The 21144-nt window shown below is 33.2% G+C and overlaps 1 protein-coding gene across 1 annotated transcript in view; it reads left to right on the top strand.

Moving 5' to 3' along the window:
• LOC149078983 (cell adhesion molecule Dscam1-like) overlaps nt 1–21144 on the top strand; it is a 123188-nt gene that overhangs the window by 44802 nt on the left and 57242 nt on the right. Inside the window, exon 5 of the mRNA XM_089241231.1 lies at nt 6589–6706. Within this exon, the coding sequence (XP_089097357.1) occupies nt 6589–6706 (118 nt within the window). The remainder of the gene's footprint in view (nt 1–6588; nt 6707–21144) is intronic.

Raw genomic sequence — 21144 nt, 5'->3', positions numbered from 1 at the left:
TCACTATCCCGGATGCAACTAGGGTGACCGATTTGGGAATTCTCATTTACGAGCGACTTAGGTTTTCTCAACATTGTTCGGCGGTGGTCAAAAAGTCAAATAGAATGCTCGGTTTCATTCTTAAAAATGTTTGTAAATGTTATCCTAAAGTCATTCTTCCGATTTTCTGAGGCTTAGTTCGCCCTGGACTGGATTATGCTGTTAAGTTTTGGAGATCATACCTGCAGAGGGACATAGATTTGGTTGAAGGGGTGCAGAAAACAGATACGCGTGTGGAATATGTTTTCATTGGATGAACGCAGGTGTCAGGGAGATCTGATCGAAGTGTTCAAAATTTTCAAGGGGATTGATAGGATGGGCCATGTATTATTAGTACACTGTCAATCGACTGCTTTTACAAGGAGACACCAGTATCGTTTGGTAAGGGACAATTCTACGTTATGGTGTCGCAGGAAATTTCTTTAATAGGGTTGTTAATAAATGGAATAGCTTATCCCCGAGGGTAGTAAATTCTATAACACAATTGACACGTTCAAAAAGAAATACGATAAACATGGGGTAAATCGATAAGCTATCCATACTTAGAATGAGGCAACCATAAATGCATTTTAGGGGCATTGTATAGCATTTTATCATGTATATAAATATTTTTCATAGTTTTTGTAATTGGGTTGCTATATTTAAGTAAATATGTGCCCTCTTAATTCGAATGTAAAATCCTAAATCGCATATTTAAATCAGTAATGAATAAGTTATAACATTCATAATCGGTTTCATCTGAAATTTAAATCGTTCGATTTCTATGACATTATACTGTTCTTGTGTCATCTGTCAGTCTTCTTCATAGTTGATCACTTTCTTTTTTCGTTGTGAACGCCGAGGTTGTGCAGTCTGCACTTATAATTGGTTAAAATGTCATATATCTGAGATCACTGTGTCTTGCATGTATCTCATTATGTTGTATCTATCTAACTATATTCTTACTTTAATCACTCTACTTTTATTTTTAAAAACTCCATAATATAGATGTGTGACGTTTCTAGCGGTGGACATAGCCATGTGCTTTTAATTTGAAGCAGTGCAGTAAATTTGAATTATAAATATTAATGTTACGAACTTTTTTGTTTCAAGGTACACGATGCTCTTCGTGAAAAATATTAATAACTTCATTTTCACAGTGTTTGATATTATTGAGCACTTGGTATGGTTCATCAGGTTATTGCATAGATTATACTTACTTATGGTTCACTAAACTTACAATATTTAGGAGAATCATGGCGAAAAAAACCAAACGGATAATTTTATTACTAAAACATTCTTACCTTCAAAATCTCTGGCAAGGTCACAGACAAAGCGGTGAAACAACATTTAGCTGAGAGGTTACGTTACTGTAATGTCTTACACTCCAAAAGCATAATCTAGAATGCAATACTATTAAAGAGTACTTTCAGTGCATCAAGGTTAACTATGCCCAAGGTTAAGTATGCCGTAGGGTAGTTCCCCTACGTAACGGAAATGAAGGTTATGCACAGGATCCACTAACAATATTTAGACAAAAAAATTGTAAGGTGGGACACAAGTTTTCTGAAAATTCCTGTCATGCTATTTTATTTCTATAAAATCGCTTCTGAGAATTCCAGCCCATCATCGTTCGAAAGGTTCAAGTAAACAGCAGGTAATCCCATGTATGTCTCTAATCATAAAACAGGCAATGATTTGTAAAACGTTCGAAGAGAACTGTTTCGATTCAAATGACCATAAATTGGTCTTGCATCTGCAGTAGTTCAACCTTTTCTCACGCCAAGATTCTGATCATTAAGACGGAAGTAATCACAGTTTGTGAAAAGAGAAATTTGATTCTCGATGTGCATGGTCGTAATAGTGCATCCCATTCCTTCCCTTTTTTTTAAATGGGAAGGGTCATTCAAAATGCATGATGAAACAGTCACTTACATGAGATAATACTCACATCCACACGAAAAATAAAAAACTTCCCCTTACAAAAATTGTGAAAACTTGATATCACACTGAGAAAAGAAATAAATAGCGTTAATTTTCGCTTCTATCAGTTGGGAAATGAAGATAACGAATCTGCTTTCGCCGTTGTTCCCATAAGCCTATTTTCTGCTAATTGAGTCCTAGATACGGGGATCTTTAAAAAAAATGCAAGTTAGGCATTATTCAAATAAGGAATAGTTTTAGCCACAATGAATCTAAATATTAACCAAAACTGTTATTAACTGTTAACCATACTGTTTCAAATATATATATATCGAATCGTTAATTATGTAGAGTGTTGAAAGAAAAAGAGCTTATATATGAGTCAAACTTTAACTAAGGTTCATTTTGAAACTTTTCTTTATAAAGAACATTCTCTAATTAACATACATTATCCCGCTAGAAACAACTAATTCCCTCAGTTCAATCTCAAAATTTATAAAATAAAATGCAGTATTTGCGTAAAATGCGATATTACGAACACGTCACAGATATTTATTTATTTTTAGAAACTAAAATTGGTGTTTCTTCAAGAAATGAGGGAAAAATTAATTATTGACTAAAAATTCTTCAACTGGCAAATGCATTACTTTTCTTTGAAAAGACGGACACATTGCGGGAAATATCAAAGTTTAAAGCAGGGATAGGTACGGAACTTGTGCATATGGGAATGCTTCAAAAATACACTGAAAGTTGTGCTAAAATATTCACATTTACATGGAAAAATATTCAAGTCTTTCACGAACAGATGTTCGAACAGGATATCTTTCTGTATGAGTGTGCGCTTATCCCTTTCATGGTGAATGAGATATTGCTTTTTATTATTCAAATACATGCAACCGTGATCTTTTCGGGTTGAAGGGGGAAATAGTGCAAGTTAATCTTGTCAGTGAGCGACAGGTTCTGGGGAGTATACACAACATTACTATCCTTACACATGGTTAGTACGCACGTGAAGCGTCAGTGTCCTTAGTATAAAACCCTTTTGTTCTGATGTTATTGATCCGTAATTCGCAGGAATTGAACCTTAGGGTCTAATAGACTTTGATTGTTCTGGCCAATATTCGGTTTTATGAGAACAGAATGAAAGAAGAAAGTCGACTAATCAGTGGTATTTTTCTTTTCTGTTATTCGAAGAAGTTGTAACGAATCGCAAAGCTTACGAATACAGCTGAGACCTAGTAGGTTTCACTTCTCAGTACTACAACGATTAAAGATAGTTTTCCTATATTTTTTCTGTATAAATGTTTTCGATTCCAATCAAATCTTACGTTCGAATAATGAATTACCAATTGCAAAATATGAAGTCCATTCTCCAAATATTCTGAAAAATTCACGTTTAACTTCTTAAACTCGCACTACTCTGGTCTATTGCCACAGTTCAATTTACACTCAAAAGTATGCAATTAATTCTTTTTCCGAAAAGAATTCGTTTTTTTTCGAAAGGATTTTTGAGTTCCTTTCATTCCTTATGCCAAGCTACAAGACAAGATAATATATATTTTTTTTTTTTTTCAATCAGTTGAAACACAGACACAAAACATTTCGGGGCTAATCCAGCATCATCTATAGCAGGAGGCCTCCGCGCGAAGCTCACGACGTCAATGAAGAAGGTAATCTCACCTATATGCATTGGATATACTTCAAAAAAGGGTATGGCGCATGCGTCATCCTGCGATATTCGATAGCTATAGGTATAATATATATATAAAGGCTTTTCTTCAATGACGTCACGAGCTTCGCGAGGATGCTATATAAGAAGACTTCTGTTATATATAGTGTTGTTTAAGATAGCTTGTGTAACACAAAAACTGCAATTACTGTAAAACTGTAATTCGAACGTAATGGCAACTGGATTGGGATATACCGGAGGCATCAAGAAGATCAACTCATGAAGTTATAAAGAAAGTCGATACTAGAATCAGGGGCTGGTCACGCGAGCTCGTCTTATTTGTCACCGGTCATGGACCTTTCCCGGTACTCTTGCATCGCTTTAAAGTGACTGCCAGTGACAAATGTTCTTGTCCTGAGCCTGGCACGCCCCTGCACTACGCCACATGCTGTCCAGAAACGACACCCTATCATTTCCGTTCGCCGGCTGTCCATCTACACAGACCATGGATGCTTGGCATTCTACCCTCTAGAGGAATCAAGAGAAAAGATAAGAAAAATGGTGAAATTCCTTGAGGAACATACTAGGAAGATAAGGGATCCGTCTCCTCCAGCTCCTGCAACTCCGGTACCAGCACCTCCGTTAAGGAGATCGCCGCGTCTTCACCCTGACAGTGCGCTGGTGGCACTGTTTGAAGGCGGGGAGCAGGATGAATCCTAAATCTATAATCAAGTGTCCCGGAGATATTTTAAAGACCTCCGACTGTGATCAAAAGCGAATTGGACAGAGTGTACTGAACTGCCCGAGCGCAATGGGGTGCTCTGCCTTTCTGTCAAACAATCCTCGATCAATCAAATTGATTTATTTATTCAATTTCAATTCATTTTATTTCAATTCATTTTATTTCAATTTATTTAATTTCAATTTATTTAATTTCAATTTATTTATTTATTTATTTAATAAAATTTCTGATTGCGCCTTTGCGATATGATTTTATACAACTTTCCATGATTATTTATTTTCCGTGCCCGTTGTACTTAACTTTAACTTGATTAATTTGGACTTTACTTGGACTTTATTTTGGACTTTAACTTGATTAATTTGATTCTTCTTTTTACATAATTCTTAATTTATTTCACTATCTTTGACGTATCAATAAATAATGTTTTGCCGGAGGAGCTTACGTTGCTTCTTGCGACAGAGCCTGGGTGTCTCGCAATTTCTCCAGTTCTCCACTACAAATAATAACGGAAGGAAAAAAAGAAAGAAAAAGAAATACAAATATATATTATGTATAACACAAAGAAATGAATGGAAAAGAGGATGGAATTGATAATTTTAAAAAACAGAATTCGAGCATCGTATGGAAGATACAAGAAGATTACATTAAAATGCCTATTGCGCCAGTTTCACATTTCTGCCTGTGTGTTTGTTACCGAAAAAGCCCGAAATGCTGCCAATGCATGAATTGGAAGAGAATTTTTGCCAAAGCCTGATGTTAAGAAATGATTAGGGCTACGACCAGTGAATTCACGAAGTGGCCGAAGATTCCTCCCAAAGTTCGATCACCTGATGTAAGATCGTCTGGTAGGCACTAAATCCATTCTTTTCATCGCCAACGTATGATCCGGGGCTGCATATAGGAGCTTATAATATTTAGACATTACGGATGTGCTCCAAATCTGCCCTGTTTTGTCTTTTATGACATGATCCAACAGATACAAAATCAATAAACAAGATTCAATTTGCAACAGAAACACTGTAAATTGCATATGGTGATTTTAAATTGCATGCTAACATTTTTGTTTCACAAAGAATTACACCATGTCTAATAAATGTCAAATTGTTCATATCTGCGTACAAACCAAAATTGGTAAAAAAGAAATGTATCAGTCCCACTTACAAAACTGAATCGAGGTATATTTGAATGGAAATACATTCAGCATTGAAGGAGCAGACACAACCAGAATCACATCTCAGAGAGATATCGAAGCGTTCCCGAAGAATGGGTGTATCCGAAAACCAACTACTGAAAATAAAATTACAAGCCACAACAACGTGAAAACAACCTGATTTTCCATATGTACATATATACAATTAGAAATCTAGAGCAAAAATTATAAACAACACCGTCCGTTGTTTATACAGTATAATATATTGTTGTTATATATAATATAATAGTTGTTTTGACAGTATAATATATACAACACACACACACACACACACACACACACACACACACACACACACACACACACACACACACACACACACACACAGTGTATATAAATTAGGAGAAAAACGATGAAAAATGAAAAATACAAGTATAAAATGGAACAATGAGGAGGTCGTTCTCGAGGCGGAACCCCCCCCCCCCCACCAAATTGTTCCAAACAGCAAAAATGTCTCTAATGATGGTAGGCCAACAATAGGCGTAAATTTACCATCAGTTCCTCCGACATTGAATGAATTGAATTGTTTTAATTTTGAATGTTTCAACACATTTGGTTTTTAATTCAGTACCTCTTTCAGAATGTATGCTATATATATGATTTATGAAGCTTTTGTGTGATACTTGTTATATGCGGTGCCTATTATTATTATGCAAGTTTGTTGACTGTTCAATGCTTCATTATAGATATACTTAATTTAAATTGTTTCCCCTTTTATACAGTGAAAACGGAAAAAATAAAGCATGGAAATATTTAATATTTCCATGCCTTCAAGTCGGATTAACTGCTAGTTGCTCTCATATTCCTTATTTGATCGAGTGCAGCAATTGTGTAAAAGTGACAGGTGATGATGATAACGGTTATCCTCCACCTATTATTATTAGAGTTGATGAATAAGCAAAAATTTAATCCCCCGTTCATTTTATTTGAGACAACTGAACTACCATTTAACTTATGTGAGTAATGATACCTTGAATATTAAATATTTTAACGACTATTTCTGACTTTTTTATTTTTGTCATGCAGAGCCACACGTATCAACATTACCGAGAGTCACATTCAGTCGTTCTCAAATACGTGCTGAAGAAGGCTCTACAGCACAACTTCCTTGCGTGGCGCAGGCGAACCCACCGCCGTCATACAGGTACAATGAAAATACCAAATATTTTCTCATAATTTTGTTATAAAATGATTTCACGTAAGACGATTTTTTGGAATTACTTAGATCACTATTATCGTTACATTGAAATTTCAGTCTTGAATTGGTCTTAAACTGTGAAAAATCTATAGAACTTGCAACTCAAATAAATATTTGTCTTGCTGAGAGAGATGATATTGTTGTAATTCTCCATCTTTAATTCTAAAAATCATGGTCTATTCATATAGGTGTACAAATGCAGTGCAGCCTACTTAAAATCACGGATAATATTATCATTCAAGAATGATATCAATATCATAACGGGCAAAATTTCGTTTATAGGTGTATGTCACCGTTTTTTTTTCCGTAGTTTTATTATTTTTTTCTTTTTGCATGTTTTGAAGCTAAGGTTGAACTAGACTCAATCTTATCCTATAAGTTATCGTTATCAATCCGGTAGACAATGTAGGAGGTCCTAAGGTGCCCTTATTGACAAAAATGTCCTTACCAAGTTTACAATGGGACCGTAATAGTAGCTTTTTTTAAATTTCTTTCGTATGGAGAAGGCATGTTTAATTTAAAGAGAAAAAAAATCCCTCTTTTCAGTTCATGGTTAGCTTCATTCAACTGACAGCAACTCAAAGCTCCTCAGCGGAAAGACATCCACAAGGCATCAATGGAACGTACCGTACATTCGTAATGCACATTGGAGGCAATACCATTAAAACTCCTCACAGTTTCTGAATTTAAAAAAAAGATTTTTGCTTGTAGGGGAAAAATTCCTGTTAACAATTAAAAAATTGAAAAAAGTATTGCTTAGAATTTTGAAACTTGTTATGAGGGGAAAAAACGGAGTTTTCTCATTTGCATACGTCCCGCTTGGTCCAATGGGGCGTATACTCATTACATTTGCAAGTGGGATTTATTTTTTTCGGATTCAGTTATCAATTGGTTATCGTTATGAGAAACCACGAGTCTCCCGATGTGATCGTATTTCGCGGCGTGCACTGTATATATAAACAAAAATTTAAAACATTGTTAAATGTGTCGATCATTCTGAATTGGAGACAAAAGTTGTATTGTTTTCCTAGTATTTCGTTCAGCCTCGCTTGTGTCTTTGTTTACAATGACTGTGCCATCGCCATAGTACCTGAAATAAGTCCACTGGGACTCATTTTCCTCTTTACAAGTCTCGCATCGATTTCCACTATCTCATCCTCGCCAATGTAATGATCCGTGTGCCGTGAAGCATGGGGACTCGCCCTCCCATCGTCCATTTAGCTCACTCCCTTTCTCTTCCTAGCACTCTCAAACAAAATATTTGTCGCGTGTAAATTAGCGCTTGCGTTAGATCCATGTACACAGTATTAATAAAGTCGGGGGGAGGAAATGATATTACATTCGGTCTAGGCGTTGAATCCAACTAGTGACATCACACGAAAGCTTTGTTGTTTGACATGAAGTAAGATGCACTTATTTGTTCGTTTGACTGACATTAAAGTGCGGTGTACAATCTTCTCTCTCTCTTTCTTCAAAACTGGTTGGTAGTGGGATTGGGGGGGGGGGGGGAATGATCTATATCGAAATATTAATTATTTTGCCCTGTTTACAAAAACCATTTTTATCAACAATTATTGACTTATTTATCAGAGAATATCTTGTAATCCAGTCTCCCATTAATAAAATGACCATTCGTGATGACAAAGAGGATGACTGTCACGTCAATATGAGTATGCGAGGATGTCTGAGGTTCAAGAGCTTTGGAGAAATTTCAATTTCAAGTTTAATTTCAAGTTCACATTCACCTTCTATTCAAACTCTAAAAATAGTGGTATTAAATAAACCCTTTGTTGACAACGTCACGTCCTATCCTACATTTGACGCTCATTATAACAACCCTTATTGTTCCACGGAAAACTGACATTATATTTTCAGGTCGAAAGTTTGAAAAAAAAATGAGCTTCTTAAGAAAATTCTGTATTTGGAACTCTTAAAAATATATTTTTCATCTGGTTTGTGTAACGTTAAAATTTGCATTGCATCACGTTAGAATGTGATAATAAAATTAATTTTGAAAATTAATTTCATGCACGCGATACACATCTTATTTCAGACAACTATGTTGAATGAATGAAACAAGAAAGTGTTGATTTTCAGTCGGGAAACATATCAACATTTATGTATAATTTCCACTACATCTGAAGAGACGGATTCATTATGAATGCCTCATTAGCTGACATGTCATTATGTCCTTGTTAAAGCCGCTTTCATACCGTTTCTCTTCAGTTCGGATTCCAAGAAATCTTGATCCCGATAAGAAAATTTAAGAGTCAGACACCGATATTTTTATCACAGACATCCCATTGTGTTTCTCGCTATTACAAACATATACGGATTTCTTCAACATCAAGGCTCAATTTCCAAACACAGTTATGGAAGAATATTGGTTTTTTTTTGTTTTTGTTTTTTTTGAGAGAAGCGGAAAACAAAACTGATTAAGGAAGTTGTATTTGATAGAAAAGCATTTTTATGTCGTTTCTTATGTCGTTCACCGTAATTTGATGGAATATAACATAGGATGGAGTTGGAAATATTTTGGTTTCATAGTATCGATCGCAATAACGCATGGTAATTATAACATCGCCGCAAAGTTGTAAATATTATATTTTTCCATCTATTTACTAACAAATTCATAAGATAAAGGAAGCTTTTTGCTCAGACTTGAAATATGCATCTTCCGAATTCATTACGAATTGGACGGTAATATGTTGGATTCCGAGATCTGTGTGCCGGAGGAAAAGGGAATGATGTCACAAAAAGGGAATTTTACAAGATCCATTTAAATAGTTTTTCTTTAAATGACTTTCTATGGAGTCTGCTTGTTTTATAAAGCAGATATATCTGTTATTTATTGAAACATGACTCAGTGTCCTATACGCATATGTAATGTAACGAATGTACTGATAATTAATAGTGCTATCCCAATATTCGCGTAAATGGGCATGGTGCCCTTTACTTCTGGCATACAGCAATATGTCCATTCTAATAAATTTTCGAGGCGAAGAAAACGAATCATAAATATGCTCATGAATTGTGTTTAAACATCATGTGTGTCCGTCTGCGGAACACGTTACCAAAACAGCGGTATTTCAATGTAATAGGCGTAAAAGACGTATTTAAGTTTTCAACTTATTGCCGTATCGATGGCATGACATTGACGACTCTCATTCCCATATTCGCAAAAAATGTGAATCAGGCTATCAAATGAATTGTTGTATCACCATACATAGAAATAAATACCGTATCGGATTTCATTGTGATATTTTTTGAACCTTTTATATCAGTTCGACGATCGATATTCCACGTGAATATGGGATATTCCTCATATAATCCCACTGTTGCTTGTGATTCACTAGTACGTGATTGCTATCAATTGATACAAGCTTTCTTGCATTATCGTGTTGAAGGTGTGCTTGCCCTCTGCGGAGAAATTTTTTTTTCTTCAAATGGGAAACCCCGTCTTGTATTCCCAGCTCAAGTAGAAAACCACAGGATATTGACTTCATCTCACCACCACCGTGCCGCCAACGGAGTTCGAACCTGGACCCTCATGAAGAGAGTACAGCACGATGACCACACGACGACAAAGCTTTGCAAGCCTAGGATAGTGAGGCTAGATCTAAGGCGTCTATATAAGATATCAATTGCGAGCAATATTGCGAGTATTGGCCATTCATGCGAGGTCTGACCATCCATGTACAGTCCCGTTCAGTGCATATGAGCTCCAAGAAAAGATTGAGATATTCGTTGCTTTCGTAGTCTAGTGATCTGGGCTGCTTTCTAGGCAAAATAGAGGACGCAGGTTCGATTCCCCGCAAGGGCAGTAGAATTTTCTCTTTCCTAAATGTATCTCCGCATCAGCTGTTCGAAAACATTCGTATGGATAACGGAGAGTGAGATCATCCTCGTATAAAGGATATATAGTATATTCTAAAGGCTCTATCCAGTTCATGCGACTGAGAAACGCACACAGATCATGAAAAAAACCCTGACATTGTGCAAATTCACTAGTTAATGCCACGACATCTAAAAAAAATTCATTACTGCGTAGAACTAACTGCAAGTAATTGGCACTAAAAGACCTAAGACTTGCACGGTTTAAAAACAAACTATATTGTTACAATTCTTATAATGTTTATTTCAAACTGATTTGGGAATGAGAATTGACAGCATATATGCTATGAAAAACTACATTTTTATTCTTTTTATGCTGTATACTGGAATAAATTTTATGTTCCAAAATGCCGGTTACTATGTTTTTTTTGTCGTGTACCAGATCATTCGATCATTTTTGTCGCACCATGGTATTTTCTGCACACATGTGTACTGGGCAGATTTGATTTACCTATAAATATATATATAGAAACATATCAACAGGTATTTTGGCGCATAAATTTTGCGCTTGTATGCTGAATAAAACAAATAATACAAATATTATTATAACGCATTTTGTTCTTTTTGATACAACATACAGGTTTGAAATATATATATTTATTTATTTGTACAGAAGTGAGAAACGTGCATAAATATTTTTTTACATAGAATAAAACGTAGAATTTTTATCCCTTTCGAACAATTTATGTAATAGGACCACATTTTTTTGGAAAAATATAGTTTACATTTTTGTGCAAACTAACAAGTTTTTTTGCTACTTTCGTGAATAACATCAAGTATACTATGTTCTCTGGAAGTCAGGGTGATCGGTTTTCTAGAACAGCTCAGTTGAGGTATATGAGGGTCCATGAATTGATGAAACTTCTTCTTTTTATGTAGGCCTATATATAACGTGATCCTTACGTATTCCGAAGAAATCTGTATGATGTGTCAGGGGAATTTTCTAGTAAAAGTAGACATCCATGCCCTGAACCAGAATTCAAACACAGATCTGCATTGTCGGAGTCTTGTTCCATAACGACTCGACTGTTAGGCGGCAAAGACAAACGACACCAACAGCGCTAACAATTATATATAGTGGTTAGAATAATTTAAGATTTTTAGTTGGTGGCCAAATTATTTCTGAATTTTCGTGTTTCTCGTTCGGCTACTAAATATTAGGGCTATCAAAATAGATCAAAATACGTCGACTACTCATTTGCATCATGACTGCCAAAAAAAAACATTTCTTTTGATTTTCACGCAAGTGTATAAGAACACTTGCTAAGTTTTTTGGAGTTTTCAAAATGCTTTTGCATTTTTGAATCGCAAAAAATGCATTAAAAACATAATTATCAGCAAAAATCTTTATTTTTTTCCATTTCTTTCTTCAATTTATTTTTGTGAAGAAAAAATGTACTTTCTTCAAATTTCTTCAGCCGAGACGATGCAGGGTATATTCGTTTTCACATAAACGTTTTTGCGTTTATTGCTAAATTTTATGTGATAAATCACACTTTTACAGGATACACTTCTTCCTGGAAGCCATCTTAAGAACCCCCAAGAAGTTCAACTTTAAGCACTGCCCTCTGATGGAAAACACCAAACATCATATATTCAGCGTATTTATAACTCAAAACAACAAAATCCTTTAAATCAGGTCTTACTCCATGAGGTTGAAAAAAAAAACCAAAGTGAGAAAAACAAACTCAGACGAACAAGGGTCTGAAAGGGTTAATAGATTTCCTCACTGCTGGTGTCATGGTAACTCGATATCATTAAAAAAGCTGAATAATGGTTATCGCTTGTAGAAGCAAAGATAATGAGATCCATAATCAATGCTGTCTCATAACATTTTCTGAAGAGAAGAAATATTTAAGTGGCCACACACTTCAATATACATATTTTTTTTTCAATCAAAATCATTTTATTTTAATATAACTTCCATAGTATTCGTAATTTTATGCGGCAGAATATTTTTTTTTACATCAACTTTGAAGACCAAACACACCCAACTCCCCACCTCAGTGAGAAATCTTCCGTCTACTAGAGAAAATTCTCGGAACATTTTAAAAGAATTACTAACTAAAATATTCGTGATCACTAGCAATCAAGCTGCCACGCAATACTTTCAAAGAACAAGAAATAATGCCACACTTGTGAGACACAAAAAATCAATAATGTTATTCTCTATATATATAAGAAATAGCGAAGGAGTTTAAGTGGAAAAACTACAAAACAAAATCATACACAATACAAACCGTTATAGAGATACATCCATGATTCACTGTTCTTAGAATTTTCCCGAATGTACTTTACATGTACATGTACATGTTCAGTTTCATTACACGTTCATACTTAACGATCTTGAAGGTAACATTTTACTTCAGTATCGTCATAATGATTTTTTTTTTAAATTTCGGCCTCGCTACTTTTGTTTATTTTTTCTTATTAATTGTTATCTTTTTTTTTATCTTGACTCTCTCCTCTAGAGTCTCCCCAAGTCACTTATTGAAAATCACTAGTACAGTATCACTGCAGTCAGATTCGGATAAATGCACTTAAATTCATTAAGTATCATTTGTCATCGATAAGAATTAATTTCTTGTCTTAAATGTTTTCGTTGTAAATATGAGTTGCAATATGTTTTATCATTTAGATTCTTAAATTGTAAAATCTTTTTCCCCGAACATTTTTTTTTATACTTCAATGTGAAGCATCGATAATAATCTGCAGGTGCTCAACCGAGCAAAAATTCTGATAATCCATACACTAGATAATGAGCCTGTTCGGGTTTCAGTGTCACGGTATTAACAATTGTCAGGTTCAATTTTACTTGAGGTAATTAAAGTAAAAATGAAAGAACTTACTTTTTCGGGTTTTATTTTTTTATTGGAAAATCGGGAGAAGAACATAATGTACTCATTCAGTGTTTTTTTTAGTGTAGACTGAATATTACCAAAAACGGGCTTTGGGTAAATTGTAATTGCCACTTATATCACAATCAAATGTTTGAAGAAAAATAAACTTATTAATAATTGATTCGATAGTAATGTGATATTTTCTTTCGGAAAATAATATCAAATCAGTCCAAACCATACGAAAAATATTCTTTTCCACTGAATAAATTAATTTTATGTTATTATATTTATACGCTTTGATATGCCGCCACAGGGAAAATATTATTTTAATTAATGGAAATACTCACAATAAAAGTTAGCAAAACCTATTTTTCAGCATACTTAATGCAGATTTGAGATTCTTTTTATTTCAAAGGATAAAAATATCGGATGTTAATATAAATAGAAAGAAAATATTATCAATTCATTCATCAACAGGAGCGTAAATATTATGCAAAAGTCACAGCATTTCTCTTCACTAAAATTTTAAACTCACTCGAGGAGTAAAAGAGATTCTTGATAAACGTTGCGCGTTTTACAAAATTACGAAATATGTATATAACAAAGCGACTTTTTTCCACTCAAATGAACTAGATTGGGTTTTTTTTTCTTTTCAGTGAATAAGTTAACGAAGCAGAGAATTAAATTCTTTTCTTTACGATTCATCAAGGTAATATATTCAGAAAATTTCGGTTTTGAAATTTCATTATTTCCCTTCAAAGACCATTATCACTTTGAATTAATCCTCGGTTGAAATCAATTTTATCTGAAAAACTAACACAACACATTGCGTTTTCTATCACGGGAGCATTACTTCCATATTTTGCTTTTATCACGTAAACAGCGAGAGAATTTCTACCGGAAACAAAATGAGAAAAAAAAAATCAAAGAAACCATTAGCTTTCAAATGGTTGAATTCGATTTTATTTACATAAAAGTGCTTCTTTTTTATTTCTTTATTTCCCTCTATTTTTCTAATTTTTTTTCGTTCTATTTTCATTGTACCCTCATCATGCTATTGTTCTTTACGAGAAGTGGGAAGCGCATCCCGTTACGCAAATCGGGTCATACACCAATTGAACTTCAATGTTATTTCGTTCCTCGATTTAATGCAGTGTGAAACATTCCTTTTATTTCCTATCCACGGAAAATTTTCAGATAAGCGATGTTCTCAACCTTCTTTTCATTTTTTTTTCGTTTCTCTACCATTCATTTATTTTATATTCTCTTCCGAAAATTATTTGGAACACTCGATTACACTACTACGTTAGAATATTAAAAGCAATCTTCGTGTTCTTTCATGGATTTGTTCTCTCTTTGTTGTTTTTTTTTTTCCTTCCTATATTCATCGTAGTCTTTGGTATGTGAAATCAGAAGCGCAAAAATAACATTAAAAATAAGGAAAATAATTTTTTTGCCCATTATTTTTCCTCTTTGTGCCTTTAGCCGCAGAAATGTTACGAAATCTCTTGTTGATCGTTTTGAATTTATACTTCGCTTGTGCTGTTATGTGGAAATGGTTCCAGGTTTTATTTTTTTTCTTTCGATTCGATAGTATCTTGTTATTATTTTATAGTAACATTATAAATTGGATACGATCAGCTTTTTGGAATCAGTTTCTGGTTTTTTTTTTTTTTATTCGTTTTGCATTAGAATTTGTTTTTAACGAGGTGAGGGATAAAATGCGTTTCGAAGATCATGGGAAAAATTGTAATATTTTATCTGATCTAAATTTAGTTATTAATCGATTTACATGCACGTTGTTTTTTTTTTATTGTTGATGCTGCTTTCAATATATCTAACTTAGTTTGAATAGATTTATGTATCAATTATTTGTTTATGTGGTATCTTTATCACGAACGTGTTGTTGTAGAATGTATTTTCGTGAAGAAATCATACTTAGAAATTTATTGACTTTCAAATTTGTTATTTCTACCAAAATATTTTAAGCATTTCTCTCTCAGCAAAGTTTCAGTATTGTTTTCTTGTTGTGTTTGTCTGCTAACACGCTTCCGATACACTACCAATTGAAATAAACTAAATCAAAGCAAGAATATTATTATTCATTTAAAAAACAAAATTAATTTACGACTTCCAGCATCAATGACTCTGATGCTTGTATAGCTAATTACTCAAATATTAGGAATGTTTTCGGAAATGAAACGATGGGTGAAATCTCTACAACCACAGCTTAAGATAAAAATATACGAATCGAAGTATTTTGAAAATCTTTTGTTCTTAGGCTTTCAAACCTTGGGTTTAACGTGAACGAAAATATCATTCTCATAAATTTTATGAATTAGTCCCAAGGGTATAATCTATTTTTGTTGCGGAAATATTTATTCTAGGATGCGTTTTTAACAGTACAGAACCTTTCAACTTCTAGCCCTAGAACTACTGGTTTTCAGGATAAAACTGTCATAAAATATTATTTTACCTCTTAATGTAGTAAGCTATGCGTTGAGCTGTAAGCATTAATGTATAACGGGATATGAAATTTATTATATTACCTATATAGAAGGCAAATATATTACATATACGAGAAGATAGAGAACGAAGAAACAGCAAAAATAGTTTTTTAAATGACAAAAACGCTACTGCTGCTCACATTCAATGTATACGTTCGTGATGTCATTCAATATATATTTTTAATCAATATATATATACACATGCACGCGTGTGTACGCACACACACAATTGGTAATTATTTGAAGAAAAAATAATGCAAGGGTTTATGCAAGAGTGAAATAGAAGCTAAATAAATATATGCAGTGCGTCATCATCGGGAGAATTCCATGCATGGTTCGAAGAGAGTAGGGGTTTCTGAAGGGTGGCTATGCCGGATTGCACTAAAAATGTCAACCGTTGTTCTCCGACGCCTGCCTTCTCAAAAACATGTAGGACGGAAAGAAATGAAATGAAAAGTGAGCAAAAAATATCATATTGAAGAAATACAATATTTGATAAATATAGAGAGGTTCAGAATATAAATAAAATGAAGCATGAGGAAAATATATGAAAAATTACAAAATATAGAAATTATAGAGAATTTTTACAAACATTAAAAAAATTAACACATTCAAAATATAGTGAAAAATTAGTCGAAAATCACTGGACATACCTTAAGGACGGGGATGTACTTGTATTGTTTTGAATGTGGTTGAGATGTCGTTGAATAAGGTGCTGGGTATGCTGTTGCCAGATGCAGCTTTGGAAAGATTGAGAATTGCTGTGGTGAATTCCTGCTTATTATTACATACGTGGCAGAATCCACTTATTTCTGAAATGAGTGTTTCTGAATATTTTAATGGTGATATTTTTTTGAGTGCCGGTGGCCTAAACAGTTAACAAAAATGTTGAAGGCTTTTGTCGTATACGCATGTTTCCCATTTATAGCTGTTATTTTTATATCCAAGAAATTGATTTGATCTTCCTTTGTGGTTTCCTTCAGAGAAAGCTCTTCAGGGTGGATGTTGGGAAAGTTACTGTTAAAATTGCTGTTGTTCAAGATAATGAGGCTTTTCGAATAGACGTCATAATCATCATCAGCATCACTCCTGAGGGACATACACTGGATCATCCCTACAGAAATCAATGTTAAAATTGCCGATTTTAGCGTAGAAATGCGGAAATTTTGTGAGGTTTTCCGCCACTTCAATAATTTTAAAAATTGAATTGAATCTTCGGTTTTCGAAATATTAAGCACGCTTATAGATACGATGCCAAGAAAATTAAATACAAAATAATGAGCCAAACCCACTTTTGAGGTGGATATTCATGCAATAACATTGATTTCAAATTTTTATTTATAACTTCTCTAGTGGGAAAATGAGAATTAATGCTTCCGTATTTTCTAACATTATCAAATTGCATCAAACCATACAGTTTAGGATGTTTTTAAATTAATTATGGGCCCATATAAATGACATCGAAAAACCGCAGCTTTAATCAAGCATTTTTTGAATTCGAAAAATTCGAAATTTCTAGCTCCCGTTAAAAAGAAGAAAAAACGATTGATTTCTATGTTTCCATAATTTAGATTTGTTTCTTTCATGAATCGCACAAGAAGTCGCCATATTGGTTAATGTCCCTCAAAAAAAAGGGAAATATCACGTGATCCAAAAAACCTCATTAGATCATCAATGTAACGAAGGCCAACAAAGTTGTATTCAGTTTGGATTTTTGTTCGAAGAAATGGAGAAAGAGGTTAGCAAGGATGGTACTTGAGTAGCAGGTCTCCATTGGTATTCCTTTAATCTGTCTGTGAATATTTGTGTCATTGAAAAGAACGTTTTCAAGAATGCAGAAGTTAATAAGGTTTTTCACTGTGAAATTAAATTTACGGGTACCTTCTCGTATTTTTGAAAGAGATGAAAACAGATATCAATGAGCATATTGTGTGATATACTGATGCCATATTTGCAAATGTGAGATACGTTATTGTTGTTACCAAAGTCAAGGACCTTATGGTTGCTGTTAATGGTAATTGTGAGTGAAAGTATATTATCCAGTGCTTTAAAAATATTTTTCTCCTATACTTTATTATTGTAGCTCCCAGTCCCACATGTTACAAATTTGAATTTTATTGGTTGTTTATGGAATTTGACTGGAGCAAACAGATATGGAAATACGAGAGAATCATGTTTTTTTACTAGGTCTTTATCATATGCAAGAATTCTTTTTTTGATTATGTTAGAGCTATTGCTTATGCAAAAGTGTTGTGGTATCTGCATATTCCTGGACAAGTAGCTTTTTATAGAAGAGTTTGCACATGATGCAGAAGTTCTTATTAGCTTTGTCACCTATTGTGCATATGAATGACTGTTCGAGGTTTCTTATGCTTGAACGTAGAGATGCATTCATGAAAAATTTCTGTTCGTATGGTATGTTCTGCTTCAAAAAAGGAGGCTTTTACATCCTTCAAGAACTTGATTTTCATTCTCTAAAGCCTTCAATGAGTCAGCTATATGTCCTAGAAATTTTCAAAATGCATTTTTTTTGTAATTTTTGTAAAAAATCCCCTGTAATTTCTGTATTTTATAATTTTATATATATTTTTCAATATTGCATTTCTTGAATATATTTTTTACTCCCTTTTCATTCCATTTTTTCGTCCAACACGCTTTTGAGAAGGCAGGCGTCGGGGAACAAGGGTCAATGGTTGACATTTTTATACCAAGTAGGCAAAGTCGCTTCTTTGGAAACGCCTACTCTTTCCGAACCATTCATGGGGTTCCCCCGATGACGACCCACTGCATAGATTGTATTTCACTCTTGTATAAACTGCGTCATGTATTATTTTTTCTTAAAATAATTACTAATTGCATGTATTTATATATATACAAAAAATAAAAAAATATATAATTTTTTTCAAGATGTATGTTTTTATCTCAAGATTTTTTTTTTTCAATCGTAGTAAATATATAATACATAAAATCAGAAGCGATAAACGGCAAAATTCCCAAATGAAGTGGCTGAAAAAAAAATAATGAAAAAAATTGAAATAGGAAAAGAAAAATAATTATAAAAAATAAATAATATATTGAAAAAAATCCCATTAAAATAATGATTGTTATATCCTGAATACAACAACGAAATACATAAAAATACATACATTGAATATATTTCGTAGAAGTTTTTATGTTTGCTTTTGGGTATGAAAACGTGGTCTAAATCACTTGATGAGCGGAAATACCCGTAAAAACATCTAATATTTGAAAATATATCACATCTAAGAAGCAAAATTATTTACTGTTTCTCTTGATTTTATGCCGGAGTTCATATAATCTCATTGCTCAGCTGAGTGAGCCACATCTGGAGACTATTAGTTTACACGCTTCGAGTCATATACTAGAAATGAACACGAACCATTTTCCTGTTGCACTAAGAAAACAGAACTTTCATCTTTCTCACATACGGTTTTTTTTTCCTATCGGTCCGGAACCGCATGCAGAATGTGAAATGAAAAAAGAAATTTCCTCCCTATATTTTTTTTCCTCCTTCCATCTCTTAGCTTTCCATTTCTTGCTCTCACCTCTCTTGAGTCTCATCCAACTCCCAATGGAATCATTTTGATAGTAGCGCCGTAAGTATTTATGAGTATTTACTGCTCGCTAAGGCCAAACCATAAATTCTAGAAGGCTCTGAACACCGACAGAACTGAACAAAAAAAAAAGTATAGTGTTTTCTAAAACTGCGTTCAGTTCACGAAAGAAGTATAAGGGACGTTTCTATCGTACGCTGGAGGAATTTGAAAAATCTTCGATACGTCATCTAATTTCGAAGATATATGTGATGTTATGCAGAGCTTCAGTTTTTTTCTTCCATTTTATCCACAAAATTTCTCTTTCGATTTCCAAGTTTCCTGTGAAAAGGTGCACAACTTTCAAAGGAATGTGACTATTTATAATATATTAGGGAGCAATCTCAACTTTATGCAGTTTAGCTTTGTTTTCGTTTGCATTGAATCCATTAGTAGCTATAAAACTGTTTCTGCAAATGTGAGATATACACTTCCACACTTTAAAAAGCTGATTTTAATTTCCAACGATAAATGTATACAATTTTCAAAAAAGCAAATATTAAATTAAAAACAGTATATTAAAAACAAATAAAGCATTAACTTAAAACCTAAATGAAATATTTATCTTAAAAATTATTAACATTAAAAATTCAAAATAGATATATTTTAATAACACACAAATATTTTTAATTTAATTTATTTTATTTCTATATTAATTATTTATTTTAATATTTATTTTAATTTTTTTTAAATTTTATGATTCACACGTGTTCCCAAGAAACTTTACGATCAGTCCACAGGATTTAAAAATGATAATGGAATATTAAATTTGAAAATAACAAGATATACATTCAAAATTAACAGCATATTCGAAAAACAATAAAATATTCAGTTTTATTCAACATTTGTAGTGTGGATTTGAAGGGAAAAAAATGTGCATTGTGTGTATATATAGAATCTAATCACCATATTATATAAATGTATTTCTGCTGCGGTACGTGTTTCAAAACTATACCGTCGTATACTTACTTTTATATAATTACACAGAGGAGTATAATGATGCCACAATATCTTTTTTATGAATTTAAAAAAAACGCAGGTGAAAAATTACGTTAAAAAATAATATTTAATTCGGCTGAAAAAATCATTTATCATCACACGAGAGAAATTATAATTATGTTCATACCATCATTAATCGTAGCATGAAGCCGGGCTGTTGAGTAATTAATTACTAAATTTTAAAAAAAAGCAGTGATGAACTTCTAATGAGAAGAACATTTTATCATAGTTAAAAAGAAGTAAAGTATTTCATTATTATTTTTTTGCATTAAAAATTCGAAAATTGCTTGAAAGAATAATAAAAAAAAAAGTTATTCCTTTAAGGATCATAATATATAGATGTTAGAATGTTCTCCGAGGAATGCATAAACAAAAATGAAATCAAAAAAATTGACGGCAGAGGAAATTTTTATCACTTGCGGGTTGTTTAACGAATGTTCTTCGGAGCATTAAGTGCCACTTGTATCGGTCGTCTTTGATTACTCCAATTAATTCTTAATTAGGAAGAAAAAAGTCCAGTAGCAGAATTA

This window comes from Pholcus phalangioides, unplaced genomic scaffold (assembly GCF_987345545.1).
Source record: "Pholcus phalangioides strain wild (caught in Gottingen) unplaced genomic scaffold, Ppha-v1.0 ptg000013l_1, whole genome shotgun sequence".
NCBI lineage: Eukaryota > Metazoa > Arthropoda > Arachnida > Araneae > Pholcidae > Pholcus > Pholcus phalangioides.
The sequence above is the reverse complement of the archived record's forward strand: the minus strand, read 5'-3'. Positions and strand labels throughout refer to the sequence as shown.